We start from the raw sequence: 27,965 nt of genomic DNA, 5'->3' as shown, positions 1-27,965 counted from the left end.
GAAAGCCACCGCAGTTTGTGGAAAGACAAGTATGATGGCAAGAGAGAAGGAAACACCTTGGTGGAACGAAAGTAAGAGAGCAGTAATCAAGGAAATAAATCTCTTCAGGAAAGAGAGGGATCGGGAGAAAAATAAACCGGAACTTATTGGAGACGAGGCAGAAGAAAAGACCAGGGCATAGAAGATATTCACACAGAAATTGGAGGAGGACAGTAGAGGCAATAAGAAACTGTTGTATCGGGTTATCAGAGGTAAAAGGAAACCAATGAATACCATAAAAGCACTAGAAGATGAAAATGGAAATCTGGTTAGGATGGAAAGTGACATGAGAGAAGTCCTGAAAAACCATTCTGACCACCTATTAAATAGATCAGTCGAAGAACCATATACAGAACTGGAAATCCACACTTACAACAAGGAAACTCCCATCACCAGGACAGACACAGAGGCAGCCTTAAAATCTATGCCTAAAGGAAAATCTTCAGGTGCAAATGAAGTGACCACAGACATGATGAAGGCAGCAGGTATCTAAGGCATACAATGTCTGAACCGAGTACTCAATGCCACATGGGCTGATAACAAAATACCTGCGGATTGGAGCAGGGGTGTAATAATTCCCCTGTTTAAGAAAGGTAGCAGGTGGAAACCCACCAACTATAGAGGAATAACCCTGTTGTTTCATGGGCTGAAAATACTTGAGAATATCATAGAAAAGAGACTGGGAACTATCATAGAACCACAGCTGGAAGAGGAACAATATGGCTTAAGAAGTAACAGATCAACAACAGATCTAATTTTTAGCACCCACATGTTGAAGACAGTTGGGAGAAAGGCAAGAACCTGGTCATTGTATTCCTGGGTACAGAAAAAGCCTATGACAGTGTTATAAGAGATAAGATTGGGGAATACCTGAGGAAAGAGAATGTGCCTGAAGGACTAATAAGAAAAATTCAGATGTTGTACAAAGACTGTACTACCTGTGTACAAATTGGGGAAGGATGATCATCATGATTCGAGACCAAGAGTGGAGTTCAGCAAGGAAGTGCACTGTCCCCATCATTATTCACCATTGTTATGGATACTATAATGCAGAATGTCATGGAGAAGTCAGGTGAACTGAATGTGTTTGCCTTTGCTGATGACTTCATGATATGGGGTGAAACTGAATAAGAAGTACAGATCAGACTCGATGAATGGAAATCTCACTTCCAGAAATATAACCTCAACATCAGCAAGACCAAGACAGTGGTGATGGCAGTCAACAGAGATGGACAACCAGCAAGTGTAAAACTAAGAGACCACCAACTAGAGTGTGTGGTCAGTTCTCCTTCCCTCAGAAGTGCAATCTCCAGTGATAAGTTGTCAGAAATGAAATCACCAACACAGTGCTAAAAAGATCTGAATTCTACCAACAAGTAAGATCACTTTTATGGGATGACTATTCCAAAACCGACAAACTGACTAAGTTTAATAGCTATTTAATACCAATATTGACCACTTATCTGTATGATATTTAATCCCCTCTGGAATGAATTCATGCACAAATTTGGTTGGAAAATGTGCCATAAAGCCATTGTGTCCTCTCCTGAAGCAAAGTTGTTCAGAACTGTTTTAAATGTTCTTCAATAGCGTGAATACTGACAATGAGGTGAAGTTGACATCTGAGCTGGTCCCATATGATGTATAGTGGACAGATATAGGGGTCTTTTTGGCCACAGGACTGCCTCAACATTATGCAGACAGTTCAGAGTGACGCATCTTGTGTGGATGAGCATTATGGCATCACAAAGCTGTCAAATGAGAACGCAGAATGTCTGTGACACCCGATTGTGCTTTCAAAGTTCTCTCAATCACACCAGCCGTGATGAAGTCATACTGAAAGCCTCCCTACGCTATGTGGCCAGGAGTAATACCCCTCTGACCGCAGTCATTTAGGGTCCTGCATAACAGCAATTACAGCAATTCATTAATGAACACAATGCAACACCTTTCATCAGCAGTTCATGCTTCTCAGTCATGGCATCATTAAATTAATATCCACTATTGTATCAGCAGAGTAATGTACAGGATGATTATAATTAAAGTTAAACTTTCACAATGTTGTAGAGATAACATCACTGCTCAGAATGATGCCTAATTGCAATGGAATATTATCAGAGAAAGGGGAAAACATATGCCAGAAGAAAAATAGTGTGAAAATTGATCAATAGTTGGCGCTGTATGTGTCAAAATATGTGAATGAAAACACCTGTCATGCACATCAGCCATTGAAGTTGGTATAAACACACCGAGTACACAGCGTTTCCTTCTTTCACATCTGCAATGTTCGTCATGACTGTCTCAATGCAGAATCGCACTCTGCTTGTAAAGCTATATTACAAGAATGATGACTGTGCACATGTTGCTCTGCAGAATGTCTAGTGCATGGAGAATTGCCCTAAAATTGGACATACCCATAAGCACAGTGTGTAAAATCCTACGAAACATCCTTCTTTGCTATCCATTCAAAATTACCCATGTGCATGAGTTGCTTCCTGTTGACCTGTTAGCAAGAGAGACCTTTGCTTTAGAATTTCTTGCTCGTGTGGAAGTGGACAATGATTGGCCGTGGAAGACAGATGAAGCCCACTTCCATCTGACAGTATATGTCAATACACAGAATTGACGAATTTGGGCAACGGAAAATCCATACGCAAATCAACCAGTATCACTTCATCCTGGAAAGGTCACTCTGTGGTGCAGGTTTACAGCATCATTTATCATAGGGCCATATTTTTTCGAAGAGACAGGTGCTTCCGGTCCTGTTACCTGTACCATCACTGGTAAGCATTACGAAGTGTCTTTTGCGCAACCATGTCATTCCACCTCTCCAACAGCATGGATGTGTGGATGGTATCATCTTTATGCAAGATGGCACACCTCTGCATATTGCAAATCCAACTAAGCGCCATTTCGGAAATGCTAGAATTATCAGTCACCATTTCCCTACAGCCTGGTCACCCTGATCACCTGACCTTAATCTGTGTGACTTCTGGCTGTGGGGCTATCTGAAAGATGTGTTCAGTGTTCTGACTGCAAAATTAGCTGCATTGAAGGCATGCAATGTGCAACACATTCTGAATGTGAGCCCGGAAACACTTAAATCAGTTGTGGAACATTCTGTTTCTCGATTTCAACTTGTTGCAGAAAACAGTGGACAGCATACTGAACATGTTTTGCGCCAGTCACACAGAAATTAATAATCAGATTTGATTTTGATTGATGCTTTTTATGTGGTTTTTGGTCTCAGGACAGTTAAAAACCGATGTAAGTGATTCTTTTTATGCAGTCTTTAGCCTGAGGACAATTAAAAATTGATTTTTCCCATCCAATGTGATATGACCTTGCCGTGGTGGATGGGCTTACATAATTAACAGTATCACACCTGTACACCCATGCACACTGAGTAGTACAGTTTGTTTAACGTCAAATGTTCAACTTAGGCATTGTTGTATGATTCATTTGTCATTTGTAGTCGATCACTATTAAATTCTGATGCTTACAGTGCCTTCTATTGCTACATTTTGTAACTATTTCTTTTTCTAGTGCCACATGTTTTCCCACTTCTCTGATAATATTCCGTTGCAATTTGACATCATTCTGACCAGTGGTGTTATTTCTACAGTGGTCTGAATGTTTTTACAAAGGATAGCACAAGTATTGTGTGGATTTGCAATTTTATTTACATATGGAGAGTCACATTGAATGAGGAATGACGCATCTTCAAGATGGCATAGAGATCGCAGAACTTTGCGGGATAAAGTGTTTCCATAGACAAGAATACAGAAGTTCCTAGCACTGCAGCCCTACTTTTAAAAGGGTCAAGTCCTCAGAGACCATATAATTTTGACAACAGTTGTGATATTGATTCAGACAAATGAAACGTTAATGAAATGTCATTCATTCTTTGTGAAAGTTTTGAACGGGATGTATTCACAGAACAATACTGAGAAAATTTAGATAAATAGCATCTGAATTTGACTGCAAAATGAGTTTCTGCCACCAACATACTTTTTGCCTCAGGATAACGAAGAAGATATGAGAAATTCAGGCTTGTTCAGAAGCATACAGTCAGTCATTTCTCACTCACCCTATTTCTAAGTAGGTCAGGAACGGAAATGACTAACAGTGGTAAAGGTACTCTCTGAAATGCCCTACATAATGGCTTGCGGAGTATATATATAGATGTATGTTTGACGGAAGTTTGATGTTATCCAGTTACTCATGTAAACATTTATGGGTAATGTGCAGGTTACAATTACGAGTGCTCTTCGTATATTACTTAACAACAGTTAAGGCATTAGTAATGAGTTCCTTTCCAGTAATACCCATGCAGCCAGTGCAACAGTCTGACACAGCATTTCAAGAAGCCGTGGTCTAACAAAATAAAAGGAGAACAGATGAACCAGTCTTATACAGCATAATGTCCAAACAAGTAAAACACTAACCTCTTTGTTAATACAATGGTCACCGTGTTGTGTTTTAACTGTCTAATACACATTATTTTCTGCAAAATTATTTAAGTAACACTCCCATACTTTTAAACATTGTGGTATCTGCAATGCAGTTCTGGTATAAATGCAGCATCTTTGCAATATGCATTTGAATTTTCAATGTGACACGAAAAACTTTGGTATCCTCCTGAGATTAGGGACTGAACTCTCCAAATGCATTTTGAAGCAGTAAAAGAAAATCCATGGACTAGGGTTTATCATTCAACTGAGAAAGAGGTCAGTACACAGGCCACAATTTCATATTATATAAGGGTGGGGAAGAAGGAAAATCTATATCTGAGTATTTCAACCCTGCTCCTCCTACACGTACGTCCAGTGGCTCAAGTACCTCATTCGGCTGATCACATAACACTGTTATTGTACTTTTAGACAAGAATCACTAGTATGGTTAATTATCACACCTGTAATTCAGCTGGGACAGCACAATGGAAGCCTCCTGCCAATCCAGAGACCTTTGGTAAGCATCCAGTGCCTTTTCCATTTTCTTGCTACGTTCATACATTATTCCTGCGTCATGAAATTTATGCTCTGCTATGAGATAGTCAGCATAGGCCTCAGCTACTTTGCAGTAAAGATCATTAGACTTATTAAAAAGCTGTAGGGCCTGTGAATAGAAAAGAAATGCTATAACACACAAACTTTGCATAGAATACAATATCAAGAATAAGAACAAAGGAATAATGCCAATGGAGGCTATTCTTGGAAAACTTGGGTAAGAAGAAGAAGAAAAAAACCTTTTGGAAAAATGATAGGAAAATGCCCTTGCAATTTATTAGGAGTAGTTGATATCACAATGTAATGCTCAGAAACTCAATTAACTTCATAATATACTGCAAGTATTCTGCCATTCTGAACATCGTTTCAACTAGGAATCAGTTGCTTTTAAAGCTCACGATTCTCCACAGTGTATATAAAGGTGATGGCAATTCACAAATCATACATTTGTGCAGTTTGGAAATTACATTGTTACTATTATAAATTTCGTGGGATTGTTTGCAGTTATGGCTTGTGCAAAATTTTACCAGTATACTATGAAGCCTTTTGACTTACAGGAGTAGTAATCAAAACTAAATTAAATACATCAATTTTATATGTATAAATTGGACTGTTTAAAAATATTTAAATTTTACAATACCAAGAAAAATAATCAAGTTCTGAAAATACAAGTAATTGGCTGGATAAAAAAATCTACTCACCAAGCAGCAGCAGCAGCAGGAGAACACACATATAAACAGGGATTACAGTTACAGTTTGAAAGATTTTGGAGCCTCTGGCTCCTTCTGGCAGAAGCGTTGAAGGGGAAGAAAGAGGGGTCAAGGAAAATGATAGGTGTGGTTTAGGAAAAGGGGCAGAGTGGGAAATGTTGCTCAGACCCCAGATCAAGAGAGATTTACTGGACAGGATGAAAACGAAAGATTGATTCTTGGGAACGGCAAATGACGAGATTTGACAACCTGAGAGATTAAAGACTGTGGATGATAGGGCAATACAAAAAACAGAGATTACTACCAAAACATTGTCAACCAGTTGCCAAGAGCAAAAGGCTACGTCCATTTTATGTGATACAGGTGGGAGGGTGAGAAAAATAGATGGGTCAGAAAATGGAAGACGCAGAAAACTAAAAGGGGATGGACAAATGAATAGTTACTGTGAAGAAATACTGAGATTGTAGAAATTAACATAAATTAAGGACAGGTAGAAGGCAAGAACAAAGGACATGTTGTAGTGCCTGTTTGGACTTGTGGATTTCTTAGGTACTGGTGTCCGAGAGAAGAATCCAGATGGCACGTGTGGTAAAACAGGCACTGAGGTCACAACTGTCATGTTTTAGAGCATGCTCTGCAACAGATCTTGTGTGTTGCCAGTTAACCCTCTGCCTATCCCATTACATGCTAACTGATAACTTAGCGGTAGTCATGCCGATGTAAAATTCTGAGCAGTGTTCACATAACAGGTGGTATATGATGTTTTGTTTCACAGATGGCTCTCCCATTGATAGTATATGTTTTGCCATTTATAGGGCTCGTGTATGGGATGTTAGGAGCGTGCGTATGACAAGGCAAGTGTTATAGCGGGAATGGTCACAGGGTAGGAGACAGAACAGAGAGATGGGTGCAGGAGGAGCATAGGGTCTGACAAGGATATTGCATAGATTGAGAGGGCGACAAAAAGCTATTCTAGGTGTGGTGGCCAAAATCGTAGGTAGAATGGACTTCATCTCTGGGCATAATTTTAGGAAGTCATAGCCTGGTCGAAATAGCTGATTAACACATCCAAGACCAGGATAATACTGATTGACAAGTTGTGTACTCCAAAGTTGTTTTTTGGATGGATCAGCAAAATGAGGATTGGATATGATGGCCCAGGAAAACTGCTTTTAGAACTATGCTGGTGGAATAATTATGTCCAGTGGATGCCGAAGTGAGAAAGGTGGTGTATTGCTGTGAAGAGTCTGCATCTGAACAAATATGTTTGCCTTGAATGCTGAGTCTGTAGGGGAGGGTACATTTGACATTGAAAGGATCACAACTGTCAAAATGTAAGTATTGTTGTATGTTAGTGGGTTTAATTTGAACAGAAGTGTGCAGCTGACCTTCAGTGAGGATGAGATCAACATCAAGCAAAGTGGCATGGGATTCAGAATAGATTCATGTGAAATGTAATTGGGAGAATGTATTTAGAGATTCCAGGAATTTTAACAGATCAGGCTGATCATGAATCTATATGGCAAAGATGTCATCAATGTACCTTAAACAAACCAGGGGCCGAAGTCTCATGGATCTGAGGAAAGCGGAGGTCACTTGGAGGAGGCATTCCTGGGATCCGTAAGCCTTCGGCCCCTGGTGGAGATACATTGACAATATCTTTTCCATATGGACTCATGATCAGGCTGACCTGATAAAATTCTTAGAATCTCTAAATACATTTTCCCAATTAAATTTCACATAGTGCTGTTCCAAATCCCATGCCACTTTGCTTGATGTCGATCTCATCTCACCGAAGGTCAGTCACATGCTTCTGTTCACATTAAACCTACTAACAAATAACACTATTTTCATTTTTTACAGTTACCATCCTTTCCACGTCGAAACGTTCCTTCCCATACAACCTCGGCATTTGGGGCAGACTTATTTGTTCAGACGCAGACTCTTTACAGCAATACAACACCTTTCTCAACTCAGCACTCACAGGACATAATTATCCTAACTACCAGCCTAGTTCGAAAGAAGATTTCCCAGGTCATCACAGCGAATCCTGGTACTGCTGATCCATCCAAAAAAAACAACTTTGGAGTACACTACTTGTCAATCAGTATTATTCTGGTCTTGAATGTATTTCATCAGCTACTTCGACAAGGCTATGACTTTCTAAAATCATGCCCTGAAATGAGGTCCATTCTGCCCACAATTTTGCCCACCACACCTAGAATAGCTTTTTGTCATCCTCTCAAAGCTACGCAATATTCTTGTCAGACCCTATGTTCCTTCTGCACCCATATCTCTACTCTATGTCTCCTACCCTGCGACCAGCCGTGCTGTACGACTTACCTTACAATATGAACCCTCCTACCACCATCTATACCTGCCCTGTAAATAGCAAAACATATACTATCATAGGGAAATCCACCTGTGAAACAAAACATCATATTAATATAATAGAGGGAAACATTCCACGTAGGAAAAATATATCTAAAAACAAAGATGATGTGACTTACCGAACGAAAGCGCTGGCAGGTCGACAGACACACAAACAAACACAAACACAAAATTCAAGCTTTCGCAACAAACTGTTGCCTCATCAGGAAAGAGGGAAGGAGAGGGAAAGACGAAAGGATGTGGGTTTTAGGGGAGAGGGTAAGGAGTCATTCCAATCCCGGGAGCGGAAAGACTTACCTTAGGGGGAAAAAAGGACGGGTATACACTCGCACACACACACACATCCATCCACACATATACAGACACAAACAGACATCTCACAAGCAGACATATTTAAAGACAAAGAGTTTGGGCAGAGATGTCAGTCGAGGCAGAAGTGAAGAGGCAAAGATGATGTTGAATGACAGGTGAGGTATGAGTGGCGGCAACTTGAAATTAGCGGAGATTGAGGCCTGGTGGGTAACGGGAAGAGAGGATATATTGAAGAGCAAGTTCCCATCTCCGGAGTTCGGATAGGTTGGTGTTGGTGGGAAGTATCCAGATAACCCGGACGGTGTAACACTGTGCCAAGATGTGCTGGCTGTGCACCAAGGCATGTTACCAACAAACATTGTCTGCCTGTGTCCATTCATGCGAATGGACAGTTTGTTGCTGGTCATTCCCACATAGAATGTATCACAGTGTAGGCAGGTCAGTTGGTAAAACACGTGGGTGCTTTCACATGTGGCTCTGCCTTTGATCGTGTACACCTTCCGGGTTACAGGACTGGAGTAGGTGGTGGTGGGAGGGTGCATGGGACAGGTTTTACACCGGGGGCGGTTACAAGGATAGGAGCCAGAGGGTAGGGAAGGTGGTTTGGGGATTTCATAGGGATGAACTAACAGGTTACGAAGGTTAGGTGGATGGCGGAAAGACACTCTTGGTGGAGTGGGGAGGATTTCATGAAGGATGGATCTCATTTCAGGGCAGGATTTGAGGAAGTCGTATCCCTGCTGGAGAGCCACATTCAGAGTCTGGTCCAGTCCCGGAAAGTATCCTGTCACAAGTGGGGCACTTTTGTGGTTCTTCTGTGGGGGATTCTGGGTTCGAGGGGATGAGGAGGTGGCTCTGGTTATTTGCTTCTGTACCAGGTCGGGAGGGTAGTTGCGAGATGCGAAAGCTGTTGTCAGGTTGTGGGTGTAATGGTTCAGGGATTCCGGACTGGAGCAGATTCGTTTGCCACGAAGACCTAGGCTGTAGGGAAGGGACCGTTTGATGTGGAATGGGTGGCAGCTGTCATAATGGAGGTACTGTTGCTTGTTGGTGGGTTTGATGCGGACGGACGTGTGAAGCTGGCCATTGGACAGGTGGAGGTCAACGTCAAGGAAAGTGGCATGGGATTTGGAGTAGGACCAGGTGAATCTGATGGAACCAAAGGAGGCCGTAACTACCCTCCCGACCTGGTACAGAAGCAAATAACCAGAGCCACCTCCTCATCCCCTCGAACTCAGAATCCCCCACAGAAGAACCACAAAAGTGCCCCACTTGTGACAGGATACTTTCCGGGACTGGACCAGACTCTGAATGTGGCTCTCCAGCAGGAATACGACTTCCTCAAATCCTGCCCTGAAATGAGATCCATCCTTCATGAAATCCTCCCCACTCCACCAAGAGTGTCTTTCCGCCATCCACCTAACCTTCGTAACCTGTTAGTTCATCCCTATGAAATCCCCAAACCACCTTCCCTACCCTCTGGCTCCTATCCTTGTAACCGCCCCCGGTGTAAAACCTGTCCCATGCATCCTCCCACCACCACCTACTCCAGTCCTGTAACCCGGAAGGTGTACACGATCAAAGGCAGAGCCACATGTGAAAGCACCCACGTGTTTTACCAACTGACCTGCCTACACTATGATGCATTCTATGTGGGAATGACCAGCAACAAACTGTCCATTCGCATGAATGGACACAGGCAGACAGTGTTTGTTGGTAATGAGGATCACCCTGTGGCTAAACATGCCTTGGTGCACAGCCAGCACATCTTGGCACAGTGTTACACCGTCCGGGTTATCTGGATACTTCCGACCAACACCAACCTATCCGAACTCCGGAGATGGGAACTTGCTCTTCAATATATCCTCTCTTCCCGTTACCCACCAGGCCTCAATCTCCGCTAATTTCAAGTTGCCGCCACTCATACCTCACCTGTCATTCAACATCATCTTTGCCTCTTCACTTCTGCCTCGACTGACATCTCTGCCCAAACTCTTTGTCTTTAAATATGTCTGCTTGCGTCTGTATATGTGTGGATGGATATGTGTGTGTGTGTGCGCGAGTGTATACTCGTCCTTTTTTCCCCCTAAGTTAAGTCTTTCCGCTCCCGGGATTGGAATGACTCCTTACCCTCTCCCCTAAAACCCACATCCTTTCGTCTTTCCCTCTCCTTCCCTCTTTCCTGATGAGGCAACAGTTTGTTGCGAAAGCTTGAATTTTGTGTGTGTGTGTTTGTGTGTCTATCGACCTGCCAGCGCTTTCGTTCGGTAAGTCACATCATCTTTGTTTTTAGATATATAAAACATCATATTACATTGTCATGACTACTACTAAGTTATCAGTTAGGATGAATGGGCATAGGTAGAGGTTTATACAGGCAACACACAAAATCCTGTTGCAGAACATGCCCTAAAACAAGACAATCGTGACCTCGGTGCATTTCACCGCACCTGCCACCTGGAATCTTCTCCCAGATACCAGTTTCTAAGAACTCCGTAGTTAGGAACAGGAAATACAACATGTCCCTGGTTCTCGCCCTTAATTTACTTTAATTTCTTCAATCTCAGTATTTCTTCACAGTAACTATTCATTTCTCCACTCCCTTTTAGTTTTTTTACATCTTTCATTTTCTGATCCATCTATTTTTCACCCCCTCCCATCCCTATCACATACAATGGACTTAGCTATTTGCTGTTAGTAACTGGTGTATGATGTTTTGGCAGCAATCACTGTCTTTTGTATTACCCCATCTTCCACAGTCTTCAAGCCCTCAGTTTGTGAAATCTCATCCTTTGCTATCCCCAAGAATCAATCTTTCATTCTCATCCTATCCGGTAAATCTCTCTCGATCTAGGGTCCTGGACAACATTTCCGAACTCTTCCCATTTTCCTAAATCACACCAGTCATTTTCCTTGACCCCCTCTTCCTTCCCCTTCAACCCTTCTGCCAGAAGAAGAAGCCACTGGCCCCAAAAGCTTGCAAAATGTTTGAATCAAACCAGAGCCGATGAACTGCCAGTCAGTGTGCCTAACTATTCGGTCATGGCACTATTATATCAACTGAGCCTAAAAAATTCCTCACACTGTATGCTTGCACAATAAATTTCACACTCTTTCAAGGAAAAATACTGAGCTGGTGCTATAAGCAACACAGAACTTAGAGCCAGAAGGGATGACAACACATCAGAGCATGCACAGTTGAAAACAGAGAAATATTTCTCTTCTCTGAGTTGATCATAGTGTTGTTGACCATCATTTCGGCACTCAATACTGGTTTCTAGTTATTGCAGAGAGAGCGTAACAAAATGTGTTTTCATCTGTTTTGTTAGCATACTAGCATACATTTGAAGAGAAGTGGTGTAATTTTATTGTGATTTATGGCTCACATTTGAACAGAAATGTCAGAATTTTAGTTGAACTTCTGGCTTGCATTAAAAGAGAAATGGCATAATTTTAGTGCAATATTTACAGTGTGCTGTAGCACATGATAACTGGCTGTCTCTGGCTGTTTGAAACATTTCCATTTCTTACCTTCCCTTTCACCCAAGATTCAGTGAGTCACCCAAGATTCACTGAGAACTAAAAATTCCAAAATAGTAGTTGTCGTGCATTGAGCTACAGAACTGCCTACTGTTTTGGTCTTAATTGAAAAACACTGGAAGTATCTTAAGTAATTGCTCATTTTATGTACTTTATTCACTCAAAATACACATTTTGATGATCCAAGATATTACTTCCTAACAATGCCATGAAATACACACATTATAGCAGAAGCTCGCCAGCCATTTTCTTTGTAACAGCACAATGCTCATGTCACATTATTCATACATGCCACATAACATTACACTATTCACTGCATATGACATAGTGTGTACTCAGCCAAGAACACTGCTAGATTACTGTGTCGGGTCTCGACTCCCACTGTTTCCAATGGCACCCCTGACAGCAATTAAAAAGTTCATGTTTTCATTTATACTATTAAGAAAATTAAAATTAAGAAAACCTCCCTTAAATACAAGGTATGGGAAATCTAAAACCGTAATTATGCTCGGGAAACTTTGGGCTACAACATTATTGAAACAAATTTTAGAAACACGGCATGGTATGAGAACAACTAACGTCCCAATACCTGATCTTATTTAAATACTAACTTTCGAGAATAATTCTGGGAGAAACTAAATAAACTCTCAGCATCAGCAAAAATCTGGCTACTAATCTGGTTAGCTAGTTGTTTCTGAAGATTAAATTCTGACTTCAAGATTCCTGCACAGAGATGAACTCGTGTAATCTTTAAATTGTGACACCTCTGGAACTAATTAATTTTACACTAAAGCAATTGCATTGTGATGTTTAGGATTAAAAACTTTGTGAGTGTGTAATAATAATCTAAAATACTTCAAGAAATGAAAATGCTGAAAAATATCTGCACATATTGTACAATCACAAGTTTGTAGTTATGAAAAATAAAACGATTGAGGGGTGTTCATAACATGTTCAATTGTTTGAAATATGGTATATTGGTTGTTTTTCTCACACTAAGAACACCCTGGTGTGCTTTGCCATGATATTAGTTACATACACTGTAGTTATGAAAGTATTTACAGTCACAGCATTTGCAAAAATAAGGGAAGATCATGTGAAATTTAACTGCACCGTCAAACATTCTAAATGAGACATAAATCTATTTTCATGCAGTGGCATCTAAATAAAAGGAGAAAAAAACAAGCATTATGAACACTGTGTGCAGGTCAAAAATAAAAAACGAATGTCATAAAAGGGCTCTGTGAGTACATCAGTCAAATATATCAAATGAGAATTTCTGCTTACCTCAGAATACATTTTGTGTGTCTTTATTAGTTCTAAGCACTCATCAAAATGCTCTGGACATTTTGAAATATGAGATAGTGCTGATTTGTACCGTTTTAAATATTTGTCAATGGTATACTTTTGGTAATTCGGTTCCAATCTGTAAAAAAAAGTATAACCTTTCAGCATGGCATAAAATGGCAATAACATAGAACTCAATATAGTATATTGTCATGCCATACCTGCGTAACTCATTCAGGAATGGGAGGTATTCCTTAGGGTCTTTTGTTGACTTTGATGCAACTAATGTCACTAGGTCAAAGTCGTAAAGACCAAGTGCAATGTTGTACATCTCATTTACATCGACCATATAAAACAAATATTTAAGAGCTTCATCAACAGATATGTGCTTAGAAGCCTTAGCGTCTTTCAGTGCACACGCCAGATCATCTTTAGTGTTTTTACGCACATAACTTGTCAGGACAGGGAAAAGATAAAGTGAAGCATCATCACGCTTCTGGATAGCCTCACGTATCTTGTTACAAACCAGATTAACCTTGAGAGGAAGAAAAAAGAGAGACCATTGTGAGGCATTAACAAGAATAAATTCATTTCTCATTACCTTGCATAAAGGCATGAACACACAAATGAAAGCTATTCATCTTAAGCAGTGAGTTATACACTATCGCTGTCATCACATTGTATCTGTGGAAATTAATACAGCCAACTCACACAATACTCTTGTCTACTTATATTCTCAATTAATGTACACATAATTTAAGTCAGATGCCCATACTAGTAGAATTGAGACACTGCCATCTTAATGCAACAGGCAAACTAAGGAACGGACGGTGTGCAGCAAACAGAGGCTCTGAAGGGCACTGAGAATCTGAGCAGATGACCAAATTGAAAAGCCAGACTGATACAGGACAAAGATTTCTGCTGTAAATACTGAGCGGCATTCCGGAAGCCAATGACGAAAAACGTACATGTCGGTGACGAAGGCACACCTGACACCATGGTCAGTCCAAGAGCCATCAGTGTACACAACAGCACTACTGTGAAGTTCTTTGGGAAGGCCGATAAACTTACGAAGATAGGGCGAGGCTGGAGTAGGTCCTTAGGAAGCGAATGAAGGCCATGGTGAACATGCACCACCGCACAAAGCCAAGGTGGTGAAGGGTTCATATCCATCAGGAAAGTGGCAGGCAATGTGAAGTTAAGCTGCCAGAGCAAGAGGCAAAACCAAAATCCAGGAGGTAACAGAGAAGAAGGACGCGTTCTAAACTGGAGATCAAAGGAGTCATCAAAGGAGGAGGCACAGGATGGGTGGGTGGGCATGGCAGACAAACAGCATGCATATCTGCCGGAGGAGAAAATCTTGGCAGTATGATAGTGGTAGTTCAGCAGCTTCTGCATACAGACTCTCAACCGGGCTAGTGTAAAAGGTGCCAGCAGCCAAACAGATGTCATGATGGTGGGTAGTATTGAGACAGCATAAGAGGAATGGACATGCAGATGCATAAACAAAACACACAGTCTAGTGAGACCAGTACAAATGGAGGAGGGTGGTCCGATCTGCTCCCCACATGTAGAGAGTATGGAGGATACCATTTCTCCAACACGTGTCATAGGCTTTGTCCAAATCAAAAACATGCTCACAGTTTTATGTTTCCACAGAAAACTGTTAATGAAATGGTTGACAAAGGGATGAGATGGTCAACTGCAGAACAGCAGGCAGGAAATCCACATAGTGCAGCTGAGGATACGTAGGACATCGGGGGACCGCGTACAGCGGACGGCCAGGTAAGACACATGGAGGACCAACAAACTTTCCTATCAAGCATGAACTCCAGGAATTTCGTAGTTTCAACAAACGGGAGAGCAACAGGCCCAAGATGTAAAGAGAGTGGAAGAAACCAACTGCACCAGAAATTCATACAAAGAGTTTTGTCAGTGGAAAAGCAAAAGCCACTGCTGATGCTCCATGAGTAAAGATGGTCGAGACAATGCTGAAGATGCCACTCAAGAAGACAAGTCCATGGAGACCTGCAATAGATGACAAAATCATCAACAAAAAGGGAGTTGGAGATGCCCAGCGGGAGACAGGCCAAAATAGGGTTCATGGCAATAGCAAAGAGGACAACACTCAGGGTGGAATCCTGAGGCACATCATTTTCCTAGACAAAGGTGTCCAACAAGCCAGAACCCACATGTGTCTTGAAAACACTGTCTTTTAAAGATTCCTGGAGGAAATGGGACATGAGGCCACAAAAGTCCCACACACAGAGTATGGAGAATACCAGTCCTCCAGCAAGTTTTGTAGGCTTTCTCTAAATAAAAAAAATCATTCATTACGTGGGTCAACAAAGTGATGAGATGGTCAACTGCACAACAGCGTGCACAAAATCAACATTGAGCAGTGCTTAGTAGACTGCAAAATTTGAGCTACCATATTAGCCGGCCATGCATTCCATCCCCTTGCAAACACAGAGAAATGGGGCAAGTAACTAGAAGGAAGGTGTTTGTCCTTACCAGGCTTAGGTGTGAGTATAAATGTGGCTTCATGCCAGCATCTGGGGAATACGCGCTCTGCCCAGATGCGATTATGCGTATGAAGGAGAAACTGCTTGCCCCCAAGAGAAAGGTCCTGCAACATTTGAAAATGAACACTATCTGGCCCTGGGGCAGAGGATTGGGATGAAATAAGAGCATGGTCAAGTTCCCTCATAGTAAAGGAGGCATTGTAGCACTCATGATTCTGAGAAGAGAAGGGCGATAGTGGATTAAGCTCAAAATCTCTGCAAAATAGTGACCCAAGGTGTTGGAGACAGCAATAGGGTCCATTATGACATCATATGCTATGGTCAGGCTGGAAATTGGGGGATGGACCTTGGTCCCAGAGAGCCAGCGGAGACTGGCTCACACAACAGAAGAGGGAGTGCAACTGTTACAGAACTAGTAAACGAAATCCCGCTAGCTTTTTTGCTATTCCAAAGAACACAGTAACACTGTGCGTGCAAATGTTGATAATGAATGCCATTTTAGGATGATTGTTAAAAACGTGGAGAGCAGATCTCCGCATGTGAATTGCCTTGCAGCATGCCTCAGTCCACCAAGGGACTGGAACATGGCATGGTGAACAAAGTGTGAGGAATGAAACGTTCTGTAGCATTAAGGATAAAGTTTGTAAGATATTCTACCTGGCCGTCGGCACTGTGTGTGTGTGTATGGAATCTGAAAACAAAGTGGGTGCTCCTGTGTTAAAGCAGATGAGGTTAAGTTCACTGAGAAGGTCAGCCAAGAGGGCACCTCCCTGAGAGGTTGTGGGAGAGGCCATAGGGGATGGTGCACATTGAAGTCATCAAACAGCAGAAAGGGGTGAGGGAGTTTCCCAATAAGATGAGGAAGTCTGACCAGGTGACACCAAATGACAGAGGGTGTGACGAAGCAAGCTGGGATAATTTTTATTTCCCTCTTGTTTTTCCATCTGCCTCCTTAAATTAGTCTTGTTACTTTTAACTATTTACCATTAGCACACATGAATAGAATCTGCATTTTCATTGGCCCTTAGTTTTAAGGAATATACACCAGACATAATTTTGTGTTTAGTTTTAGGTATGTAATTGATTTTCTACTTTATTTTGACTATTCCAAGTTAGTATCTTTTGTTATAGGGCAAAATCAGTGATTGTTTCATAACATAAATTCTATTGTTGACATATAAACAAGTATAAATTCTGTAATAATCATAAACATTTGGAAGACTAAGTACTAGTAATCAAAGTATCTATTTAGCTGTATTCAAAAACATGTTAGCAAAACCAGCCCTTCATTAATTCCAAAGTAATCAACAATTTTGTGAAAAGTATTGTTTGCAATAACTATATTTGTTAATTTCATGGTTTAAACAAATAATGTGGCAGCTTTACTGTATGATTAAATGATGATGGCGTCCTCTTGGGTAAAATATTCCGGAGGTAAAATAGTCCCCCATTCGGATCTCCGGGCGGGGACTACTCAAGAGGACGTCGTTATCAGGAGAAAGAAAACTGGCATTCTACGGATCGGAGCATGGAATGTCAGATCCCTTAATCGGGCAGGTAGGTTAGAAAATTTAAAAAGGGAAATGGATAGGTTAAAGTTAGATATAGTGGGAATTAGTGAAGTTCGGTGGCGGGAGGAACAAGACTTTTGGTCAGGTGATTACAGGGTTATAAATACAAAATCAAATAGGGGTAATGCAGGAGTAGGTTTAATAATGAATAAAAAAATAGGAGTGCGGGTTAGCTACTACAAACAGCATAGTGAACGCATTATTGTGGCCAAGATAGACACAAAGCCCATGCCTACTACAGTAGTACAAGTTTATATGCCAACTAGCTCTGCAGATGATGAAGAAATTGATGAAATGTATGACGAGATAAAAGAAATTATTCAGGTAGTAAAGGGAGACGAAAATTTAATAGTCATGGGAGACTGGAATTCGTCAGTAGGAAAAGGGAGAGAAGGAAACATAGTAGGTGAATATGGATTGGGGGGAAGAAATGAAAGAGGAAGCCGCCTTGTAGAATTTTGCACAGAGCATAACTTAATCATAGCTAACACTTGGTTCAAGAATCATAAAAGAAGGTTGTATACCTGGAAGAATCTTGGAGATACTAATAGGTATCAGATACATTATATAATGGTAAGACAGAGATTTAGGAACCAGGTTTTAAATTGTAAGACATTTCCAGGGGCAGATGTGGATTCTGACCACAATCTATTGGTTATGAACTGCAGATTGAAACTGAAGAAACTGCAAAAAGGTGGGAATTTAAGGAGATGGGACCTGGATAAACTGAAAGAACCAGAGGTTGTAGAGAGTTTCAGGGAGAGCATAAGGGAACAATTGACAGGAATGGGGGAAAGAAATACAGTAGAAGAAGAATGGGTAGCTCTGAGGGATGAAGTAGTGAAGGCAGCAGAGGATCAAGTAGGTAAAAAGACGAGGGCTAATAGAAATCCTTGGGTAACAGAAGAAATATTGAATTTAATTGATGAAAGGAGAAAATATAAAAATGCAGTAAATGAAGCAGGCAAAAGGGAATACAAACGTCTCAAAAATGAGATCGACAGAAAGTGCAAAATGGCTAAGCAGGGATGGCTAGAGGACAAATGTAAGGATGTAGAGGCTTGTCTCACTGGGGGTCAGTCAGATACTGCCTACAGGAAAATTAAAGAGACCTTTGGAGAGAAGAGAACCACTTGTATGAATATCAAGAGCTCAGATGGCAACCCAGTTCTAAGCAAAGAAGGGAAGGCAGAAAGGTGGAAGGGTTTATACAAGGGCGATGTACTTGAGGACAGTATTATGGAAATGGAAGAGGATGTAGATGAAGATGAAATGGGAGATAAGATACTGCGTGAAGAGTTCGACAGAGCACTGAAAGACCTGAGTCGAAACAAGGCCCCGGGAGTAGACAACATTCCATTAGAACTACTGATGGCCTTGGGAGAGCCAGTCATGACAAAACTCTACCATCTGGTGAGCAAGATGTATGAGACAGGCAAAATACCCACAGACTTCAAGAAGAATATAATAATTCCAATACCAAAGAAAGCAGGTGTTGACAGATGTGAAAATTACCGAACTATCAGTTTAATAAGTCACAGCTGCAAAATACTAACGCGAATTCTTTACATACGAGTGGAAAAACTGGTAGAAGCTGACCTCGGGGAAGATCAGTTTGGATTCCGTAGAAATGATGGAACACGTTAGGCAATACTAACCTTACGACTTATCTTAGAAGAAAGATTAAGAAAAGGCAAACCTACGTTTCTAGAATTTGTAGACTTAGAGAAAGCTTTTGACAACGTTAACTGGAATACTCTCTTTCAAATTCTGAAGGTGGCAGGGGTAAAATACAGGGAGCGAAAGGCTATTTACAATTTGTACAGAAACCAGATGGCAGTTATAAGAGTCGAGGGGCATGAAAGGGAAGCAGTGGTTGGGAAAGGAGTGAGACAGGGTTGTAGCCTCTCCCCGATGTTATTCAATCTGTATATTGAGCAAGCAGTAAAGGAAACAAAAGAAAAATTCGGAGTAGGTATTAAAATTCATGGAGAAGAAGTAAAAACTTTGAGGTTCGCCGATGACATTGTAATTTTGTCAGAGACAGCAAAGGACTTGGAAGAGCAGTTGAACGGAATGGACAGTGTCTTGAAAGGAGGATATAAGATGAACATCAACAAAAGCAAAACGAGTATAATGGAATGTTGTCAAATTAAATCGGGTGATGCTGAGGGGATTAGATTAGGAAATGAGACACTTAAAGTAGTAAAGGAGTTTTGCTATTTAGGGAGTAAAATAACTGATGATGGTCGAAGTAGAGAGGATATAAAATGTAGACTGGCAATGGCAAGGAAATCGTTTCTGAAGAAGAGAAATTTGTTAACATCGAGTATAGATTTAAGTGTCAGGAAGTCGTTTCTGAAAGTATTTGTATGGAGTGTAGCCATGTATGGAAGTGAAACATGGACGATAACCAGTTTGGACAAGAAGAGAATAGAAGCTTTCGAAATGTGGTGCTACAGAAGAATGCTGAAGATAAGGTGGGTAGATCACGTAACTAATGAGGAGGTATTGAATAGGATTGGGGAGAAGAGAAGTTTGTGGCACAACTTGACTAGAAGAAGGGATCGGTTGGTAGGACATGTTTTGAGGCATCAAGGGATCACAAATTTAGCATTGGAGGGCAGCGTGGAGGGTAAAAATCGTAGAGGGAGACCAAGAGATCAATACACTAAGCAGATTCAGAAGGATGTAGGTTGCAGTAGGTACTGGGAGATGAAGAAGCTTGCACAGGATAGAGTAGCATGGAGAGCTGCATCAAACCAGTCTCAGGACTGAAGACCACAACAACAACGTGGCATAACCCTCGTCATAGAAGAAACTGCTAAAAAGAACCATGTATCCAGTTAATTTAATGAGTTAAGTTTTAATTGTATCAAAGTGTAGTTTCAGTACTGATTATTATAATGATATATAATGGCCCGATTTTTTGTCACGAGACAGTCAGTCCATGGTGGAGTTTCAGACAAGTAACCTGTGCTGGTTAGAACAACAATAATGCTTCAAAATAACTGTGGAACAAGTGTTAAACAATTAGGCCGTATGCAAAAACAGTGACACTGTCTGCTTCAGATATACCTGATTATTCTTCAAGAACTCTGAACTTTGTGGTTAGGTTTTACTGCTTGTAGATATTCAACCGTAAACTATTATAGCAGTATGTGGAGTTTCACCTACTAACTATTAATGAGGCTTATCAAAGCTTACATAATAGTGCACTGACCATATAACTGTGTAATATTGTGGGTTGTGCAAAGTGAAATTAGAGTAATGTAAAATGTAACTGTGCATCTGCGGCTACATCATTCAAAGTAGTCAGTGTCGAAATCCACAAACCCCATTTTTCAGTCAGTGTAACAATGCAGTACGTCAACACCAAGGACATCAAACGAAATAATTTCCTCAACATGTTATAGTCTTAGGTGGAGATTTCAGTTTACCAGATGACTGGGACACACAGATGTTTAGGACGGGTGGTAGGGACAGAGCATCAAATGACATTATACTGAGTGCACTATCCAAAAATTACCTCGAGCAAGAGCAATTAAACAGAGAACCGACTCGTTGGAGATAACATCTTGGACCTACTAATAACAAACAGACCCAAACCTTTTTACTCTGTAAGCACAGAACAGGGTATCAGTGATCATAAGGCCGTTGCAGCATCCCTGAATATGGAAGTAAATAGGATTATAAAAAAAAGGGAGGAAGGTTTATCTGTTTAGCAAGAGTAATGGGAGGCAGATTTCAGACTACCTAACAGATCAAAATGAAAATTTCTGTTCCGACACTGACAATGTTTAGTGTTTATGGAAAAAGTTCAAGGCAATTGTGAAATGCATTTTAGACAGGTATGTGCTGAGTAAAACTGTGAGGGACGGGAAAAACCCACCATGGTTCAACAACAAAATTAGGAAACTACTGTGAAAGCAAAGAGAGCTTCACCGCAAGTTTAAACGCAGCCAAAACCTCTCAGACAAACAGAAGCTAAATGATGTCCAAGTTAGCGTAAGGAGGGCTAGCGTTCAGTGAATTCGAAAGTAAAATTCTATGTACCATCTTGACAGAAAATCCTAGGAAGTTCTGGTCTTACGTTAAATCAGTAAGTGGATCGAAACAGCATATCCAGACACTCTGGGATGATGATGGAATTGAAACAGAGGATGACACGCGTAAATCTGAAATACTGAACACCTTTTTCCAAAGCTGTTTCACAGAGGAAGACCGCACTGCAGTTCCTCCTCTAAGTCATCGCACGGACGAAAAAATGGCTGACATCGAAATAAGTGTCCAAGGAATAGAAAAGCAACTGAAATCACTCAACAGAGGAAAGTCCACTAGACATGACAGGATACCAAATAAACTCTACACAGAGTACGCGAAAAAACTTGCCCCTCTTCTAACAGCTGTGTACCGCAAGTCTCTAGAGGAACGGAAGGTTCCAAATGACTGGTAAAGAGCACAGGTAGTCCCAGTCCTCAAGAAGGGTCGTCGAGCAGATGCGCAAAACTATAGGCCTATATCTCTGACATCGATCTGTTGTAGAATTTTAGAACATGTTTTTTGCTCGCATATCATGTCATTTCTGGAAACCCAGAATCTACTCTGTAGGAATAAACATGGATTCCGGAAACAGGCAATCGTGTGACACCCAACTCGCTTTATTTGTTCACGAGACCCAGAAAATATTAGATACAGGCTCCCAGGAAGAAGCCATTTTCCTTGACTTCTAGAAGGCGTTCGATACAGTTCCACACTGTCGCCTGATAAAGTAAGAGCTTACGGAATATCAGACCAGCTGTGTGGCTGGATGGAAGAGTTTTTAGCAAACAGAACACAGCATGTTGTTCTCAATGGAGAGACATCTACAGACGTTAAAGTAACCTCTGGCGTGCCACAGGGGAGTGTTATGGGACCATTGCTTTTCACAATATATATAAATGACCTAGTAGATAGTGTCGGAAGTTCCATGCAGCTTTTCGCGGATGATGCTGTAGTATACAGAGAAGTTGCAGCATTAGAAAATTGCAGCGAAATGCAGGAAGATCTGCAGCGGATAGGCACTTGGTGCAGGGAGTGACAACTGACCCTTAACATAGACAAATGTAATGTATTGTGAATACATAGAAAGAAGGATCCATTATTGTATGATTATATGATAGTGGAACAAACACTGGTAGCAGTTACTTCTGTAAAATATCTGGGAGTATGCGTACGGAACAATTTGAAGTGGAATGATGATATAAAATTAATTGTTGGTAAGGCGGGTGCCAGGTTGAGATTCACTGGGAGAGTCCTTAGAAAATGTAGTCCATCAACAAAGGAGGTGGCTTACAAAACACTCGTTCGAACTATACTTGAGTATTGCTCATCAGTGTGGGATCCGTACCAGGTCGGGTTGACAGAGGAGGTAGAGAAGATCCAAAGAAGAGCGGAGCTTTTCATCACAGGGTTATTTGGTAAGCTTGATAGCGTTACGGAGATGTTTAGCAAACTCAAGTGGCAGACTCTGCAAGAGAGGCACTCTGCATCGCAGTGTAGCTTGCTGTCCAGGTTTCGAGAGGGTGCGTTTCTGGTTGAGGTATAGAATATATTGCTTCCTCCTACTTATACCTCCCGAAGAGCTCACGAATGTAAAAGTAGAGAGATTTGAGTGCGCACAGAGGCTTTCCGGCAGTCATTCTTCCCGCGAACCATACGCGACTGAAACAGGAAATGGAGATAATGACAGTAGCATGTAAAGTTCCCTCCGCCACACACCGTTGGGGGGCTTGCAGAGTACAAATGCAGATGTAGATCTAGAATAATTAAAACCCAGTGGGACTGCTACAAGGGATGTAAACGGTACAAAGGTAGTCAGGGAGATAGCTTGACTATGAACGTCATCCTGGAAGAGCAGCATGACTCCCCCATGAGATGGAATGCAGTCCTTGGGGAAGGGGGGGGGGGGATCAAAGCGGACTCCAAAGACATGCAAGAGCTCAAAGCAGTCATGAGGACGCAATTTCGTTTCTGGGCTGGAGCACACTGCTCCATAAGATCTACAGAGGCATCAGCAGTCTCCCTCTGTCAGTCTGTGGAGTCCAGGGCAGAAAAATAGTTGGCGGTGCACACCGGCGACACAGAGGTCGACCGGGTGCGGATATCATGTGGCGACACCATCAAAGAGGATCTCCCAGTTGGCAAAGGAAAAGACTGTCTGCTCTTGTTTGATTTCTTGAACCCTTTCTGGTTGGCATAGGAAGACTCGGATGTTTGTTGGCGGCAGGGATATAAGGAGTCTTCGGAAGAATATTTCTTCTGTCCTTTCTGGTCTGCCAGTTGTGTAGCAGGTGACTCCACCGCTTGAGGCGAAAATTTGGTGGCTTGTGCACAGCTGGAGGGATGCTACTGTGACACTGGGTGATTTCACAACCACAGTGCTGAATTTGAGGCCATATGTCTGCATGGCCATGTTGTTCGTGGAGTGAGATGTAGCAAGAACAGTACTGTAAGAGAAAAATGGTAGAACACAGGGTTTCTGACTAGCCAACAGCTTGAGAGGGGCCGAGTAAGGCACTTTTTCCTTCAACCGGGATGGCCCACAAATCAAGATACACAGGACAATCTTGGGAGGAGGCTACATGGTCGCCATTGCAATTGATACAATAGGGAGAAGGAGGAAGACACTCATCCTCATGAGCATCCCTACCACAGGTTACACATCTGGCCAAGTGTCACCAGGAGATTAGTGTGTGGCTGTAACAATGAAACTGGTAGCAGACCATCGGGTTCAGAATGTACGGCCGAACTGAGATAACTTTGCAGTCTGCTTTGATCTTTGATAGAAGCATCACTCTATCAAATGTGAGGAAAAGAGTGTGTGTGGGCACTAACGATGCATCCATCTTTTTCATCACTCTATGGACTGCAATGACACCCTGAGCAGAGAGGTATGTCTGGATTTCTGCCTCTGTCAGACCATCTAGCAGCCTAATGTAGATAACACCACAGGAATAGGTCAGCATTTGATGGGCCTCAACATAAACAGGATAGCCATGGAAGAGCAAAGGTGCAAGCAGTTGTGCTTGAGAATCAGAAGAAGTCTCCAAAAGCAAAGTGACAGTGCACAAACGAGAGCAGGATTTCACAGGGCCAGCAATTGCATCAACATCTTTCTGAATAATAAACAGATTTACCATAGCAAAGGACTCACCATATTCAGTATGTGAAACCACAAGGAACCGTGGTGCAGCTGGGAGGATCTCTGAAGCATGAGCTTCATTCCATTTACATTTAGTAGACATTGACTCTGAAGATGATGATTGGCTCATTGCAAGAAAATCCCCCATGACTGCCAGCGTCTCGGCTTGCAGGGACGCTCCTTCCAACTGCCCCCCCCCCCCTCTCAGAGGGAGATGAAACCGCCTTAAGTGATTATTCACACCTCCCGAACACCTGACAGAGGGACCAATTTGCAATTTGAGAAACTAGCAGCTCAGGAAATCATCACTCCCTGGGCCTGGCCTGTACCAGGGGTATGTGCAAACCCTACCTGTCAACCCGGGGCTGGGAATTATGCATTATCCAATCACCTGTTACACTCTCAGACATGTGGTCCAGCCTTCAGGAGCACACAGGGAGGAAGGAAAAGAAAGAGGAACCTAAAATGCCAAAGCAGAGTAAGGACAGGAGAGGGGGAATGATGAAAGGAAAAAGGAATGAAAAACAGTGGAGGGACTGTTCTGATGTCAGCTACTGAAAATGCAGAACACATTCCCAAAAACATCCCAGACATGGACCCCACAGGAGGAGAAAAAGAACAGCAAGACGATAGACATGCAGCACAGAAGAGAAAAGATGCTGCAAAGGCTGGGGGCCTGTGGTAGCATAGCATGAATCCACCAAAGAGCGGTAAGCCCCCTGGAGTGGAAATAGAGATGATGAGGAAATTGCCCCCAGCAAATGAAACCCATCATATCAGACCCCATATTTAAAGTGGATTCACTAACACGGTTAATGCAAGGTGTCAAACTGCTAATTTGTGCTGGTAGTGATACCTTGGGGAATAAACTTCACTAACAAGAATCTTTGCCTGTACCAGAATCCTGTAGACACTATCCTCCATGCAACAAAGTGTTGCTCCAGAGTAATTCTTCATGAAGATGATTAGTGCCCCCATATCCCTTCACTAGTTACTACATAACTCAGGAAGTCATCACTACTCTATGTCAGAAAGGCCACCACATCAAATCAGCATTTCAGTTTGTGTTCTCTTCATTAATGCCCATCACTGAACGTAAATATTTCTTCACTTCAGTATGATAGCCATGATTTTATAAAACGAAACACTAGTATTTCCATTATAACACACTTGTTCTATCTAATCACTAAATCAAGTATTTCTACTAGCTGAGTTGTTTTTAATAGTTGTCTGCTCCATTCTTCATCAGGAATGCGCACACTCACCCTACAAACCACTGATACATTTATTATTCTTTCTCCATAGACCTCAGTCTGGCTCTTCAAGTTATCCCCTGCACATTAAAAAAAATGACTCCAGACCAAATCGCACAATAGTCATTTTGATTCCAGTTACGTTTATAATGTCCATCATCACTTCTACACAGTTGACAGCCAAATGTAAGTGGTATGATTCCCTATAAAAACAACAATTGCTGTTGGCTACCTACATTGAATTATAGCAGCTCTCAGTGTTGTCAAGATTCACCTATGGAATACACTTCCTGGAAAATCTGTCACTACTGCTATTACAGCTGGTAAGAAATTATCTTGTTAATAGGTCACCTACTGACCCTAATGCTACAACATACTGGCCAAGATGCTGATTACTCAGTCAAATACATTGAACAGATAATAAAAAGTTGTTATATTTCTTAACTCCCTTAAAGGTCACTGCATTTATCTATGTTGAATAACACACCATAAAGCACTATGATTACTCACTGGTGGCAAACTACACTTTCTGAAAACATTCCACTTTCTTCTGTGATCGTTTGAATTTACACAGGTGGGATGGTTCAATTAACAAGTTTTACATGAGGCAAAATGTGTGATTGTATTTCAACTACACAACTGTTATAACCTTTAAGCACTAATAAATTGTGTGGATATACAAACGTAGAAACAATAGCGAGCTACATGATACCAACTCCGTATCTGTCACTCAACCGCCGTGCTGCGACATGCGGCCGGCGCCGTTCATAGCTATGTGGCGCTCCCGCGCTCAGCCGAGCTGCGGAGCGCCTCTATCGCCGTGTTCGCGTACTGACGTAGCGGCACTTTTAAATCTCGTGGCACTGTCACAACACTTTTCCCCCCTTGAAAAAAAAAAAAAACACTCACTTCCTTGGAGACACGGACAGTGCGGAGACATCCGTGGCCTCTCGGGAGGCCCCGAGAAGATCCCGTGGAGAAACACGAGAGTATGGCCGAAAATGTCCAGGACGGAGGCTTGTGCGTGGAACGTGCCTCCTGGACGAGATGATGGGTGAAAACTCCGGAGCAGCATCCATAGGTGTCATGGACCTGGGGGTGTGCTCTAGCGAGATGGGTCCCGGAGAAGGCAGCGTCGCGACTGGGGCCGGTTCCGGCGTACTCGGAAGCGGTAGCGACGTCGGCTGCAGCAACACGCACGGAAGATCGGCAGCAGCGACAGGACTGGCTTCTCGGGCAGGTGGAGGCGAAAGAAGGGGCGGTGGCACCGGCGTGGCCACCACTCGTGGGCGCATCTGGTCGTAATGGCGAACAACCATGCCGTCGTCCGTACGTATTTCACAAAGCCGGCGGCCGCGAAGAGCCTGGACCACCCCTGGAATCCATTTAGGGCAAGATCCATACCCTCGTGCCCACACGTCGGCGCCCACCGAGTATTTTCCCACACTAGGGGACACAGTACAAGGCCTGACAGGGTGAAGCAGGTGCAGTAGAGTGCGCGGTTGGCGGCCATGCAAGAGTTCAGCAGGGCTGCGATTACCCAGAGGCATGAAGCGATAAGAACTCAAATTGCAACAGAGCGTCATCTGTGGAAAAATCACTAAGGAATTTTTTCATCTGGCTTTTGAAAGTGCGGACAAGGCGCTCGACCCCCCATTCGACTGCGGATGGAAGGGTGGTGCTGTAACATGATGAATCCCTTGTCCAGTACAAAAATCACGGAAGGCCTGCGAAGAGAACTGAGGGCCATTGTCCGTGACAATCGTGGATGGAAGACCTTCTAGCGCAAAGATTTTGGACAAAGCCAGCGTTGTTGCCGCAGTGGTGGGAGACGGACATCGAACAACAAACAGAAACTTCGAGAAGGCGTCAATCAACAGTAGCCAATAAGTGCCGAGGAAGGGGCCGGCAAAGTCAGCATGCACCCGTTCCCATGACTGCACTGGATCAGGCCACGGAGAGGGCATTGTACGGGGTGTAGCCAGTTGTTGAGCACACTGACCACACGCAGCGACCATGTGGGCGATGTCCGAATCAATACCGGGCCAATAAACGTGCCTGCGGGCCAGGGACTTAAGTCAGAGAAATCCCCCAATGGCCTTCATGCAATAGTTTGAGAACATCTTTACGAAGAGAGGCTGGCAC

At 42.4% G+C, this 27,965-nt stretch overlaps 1 protein-coding gene across 2 annotated transcripts in view; it reads right to left on the bottom strand.

The window, feature by feature from the left end:
* LOC126198596 (elongator complex protein 1) overlaps positions 1 to 27,965 on the bottom strand; it is a 149,015-nt gene that overhangs the window by 109,105 nt on the left and 11,945 nt on the right. For both annotated transcript variants that reach the window (XM_049935046.1, XM_049935047.1), the window contains exons 5-7: positions 13,510 to 13,823; positions 13,289 to 13,427; positions 4,955 to 5,157 (exon numbers count right to left, since the gene is read on the bottom strand). In XM_049935046.1, the coding sequence (XP_049791003.1) occupies positions 4,955 to 5,157; positions 13,289 to 13,427; positions 13,510 to 13,823 (656 nt within the window). The remainder of the gene's footprint in view (positions 1 to 4,954; positions 5,158 to 13,288; positions 13,428 to 13,509; positions 13,824 to 27,965) is intronic.

Source organism: Schistocerca nitens, chromosome 8 (genome assembly GCF_023898315.1).
Source record: "Schistocerca nitens isolate TAMUIC-IGC-003100 chromosome 8, iqSchNite1.1, whole genome shotgun sequence".
In the NCBI taxonomy this organism is placed as follows: Eukaryota; Metazoa; Arthropoda; class Insecta; order Orthoptera; family Acrididae; genus Schistocerca; species Schistocerca nitens.
Note: the sequence above shows the minus strand (reverse complement) of the source record. Positions and strands in the feature narration are given on the sequence as shown.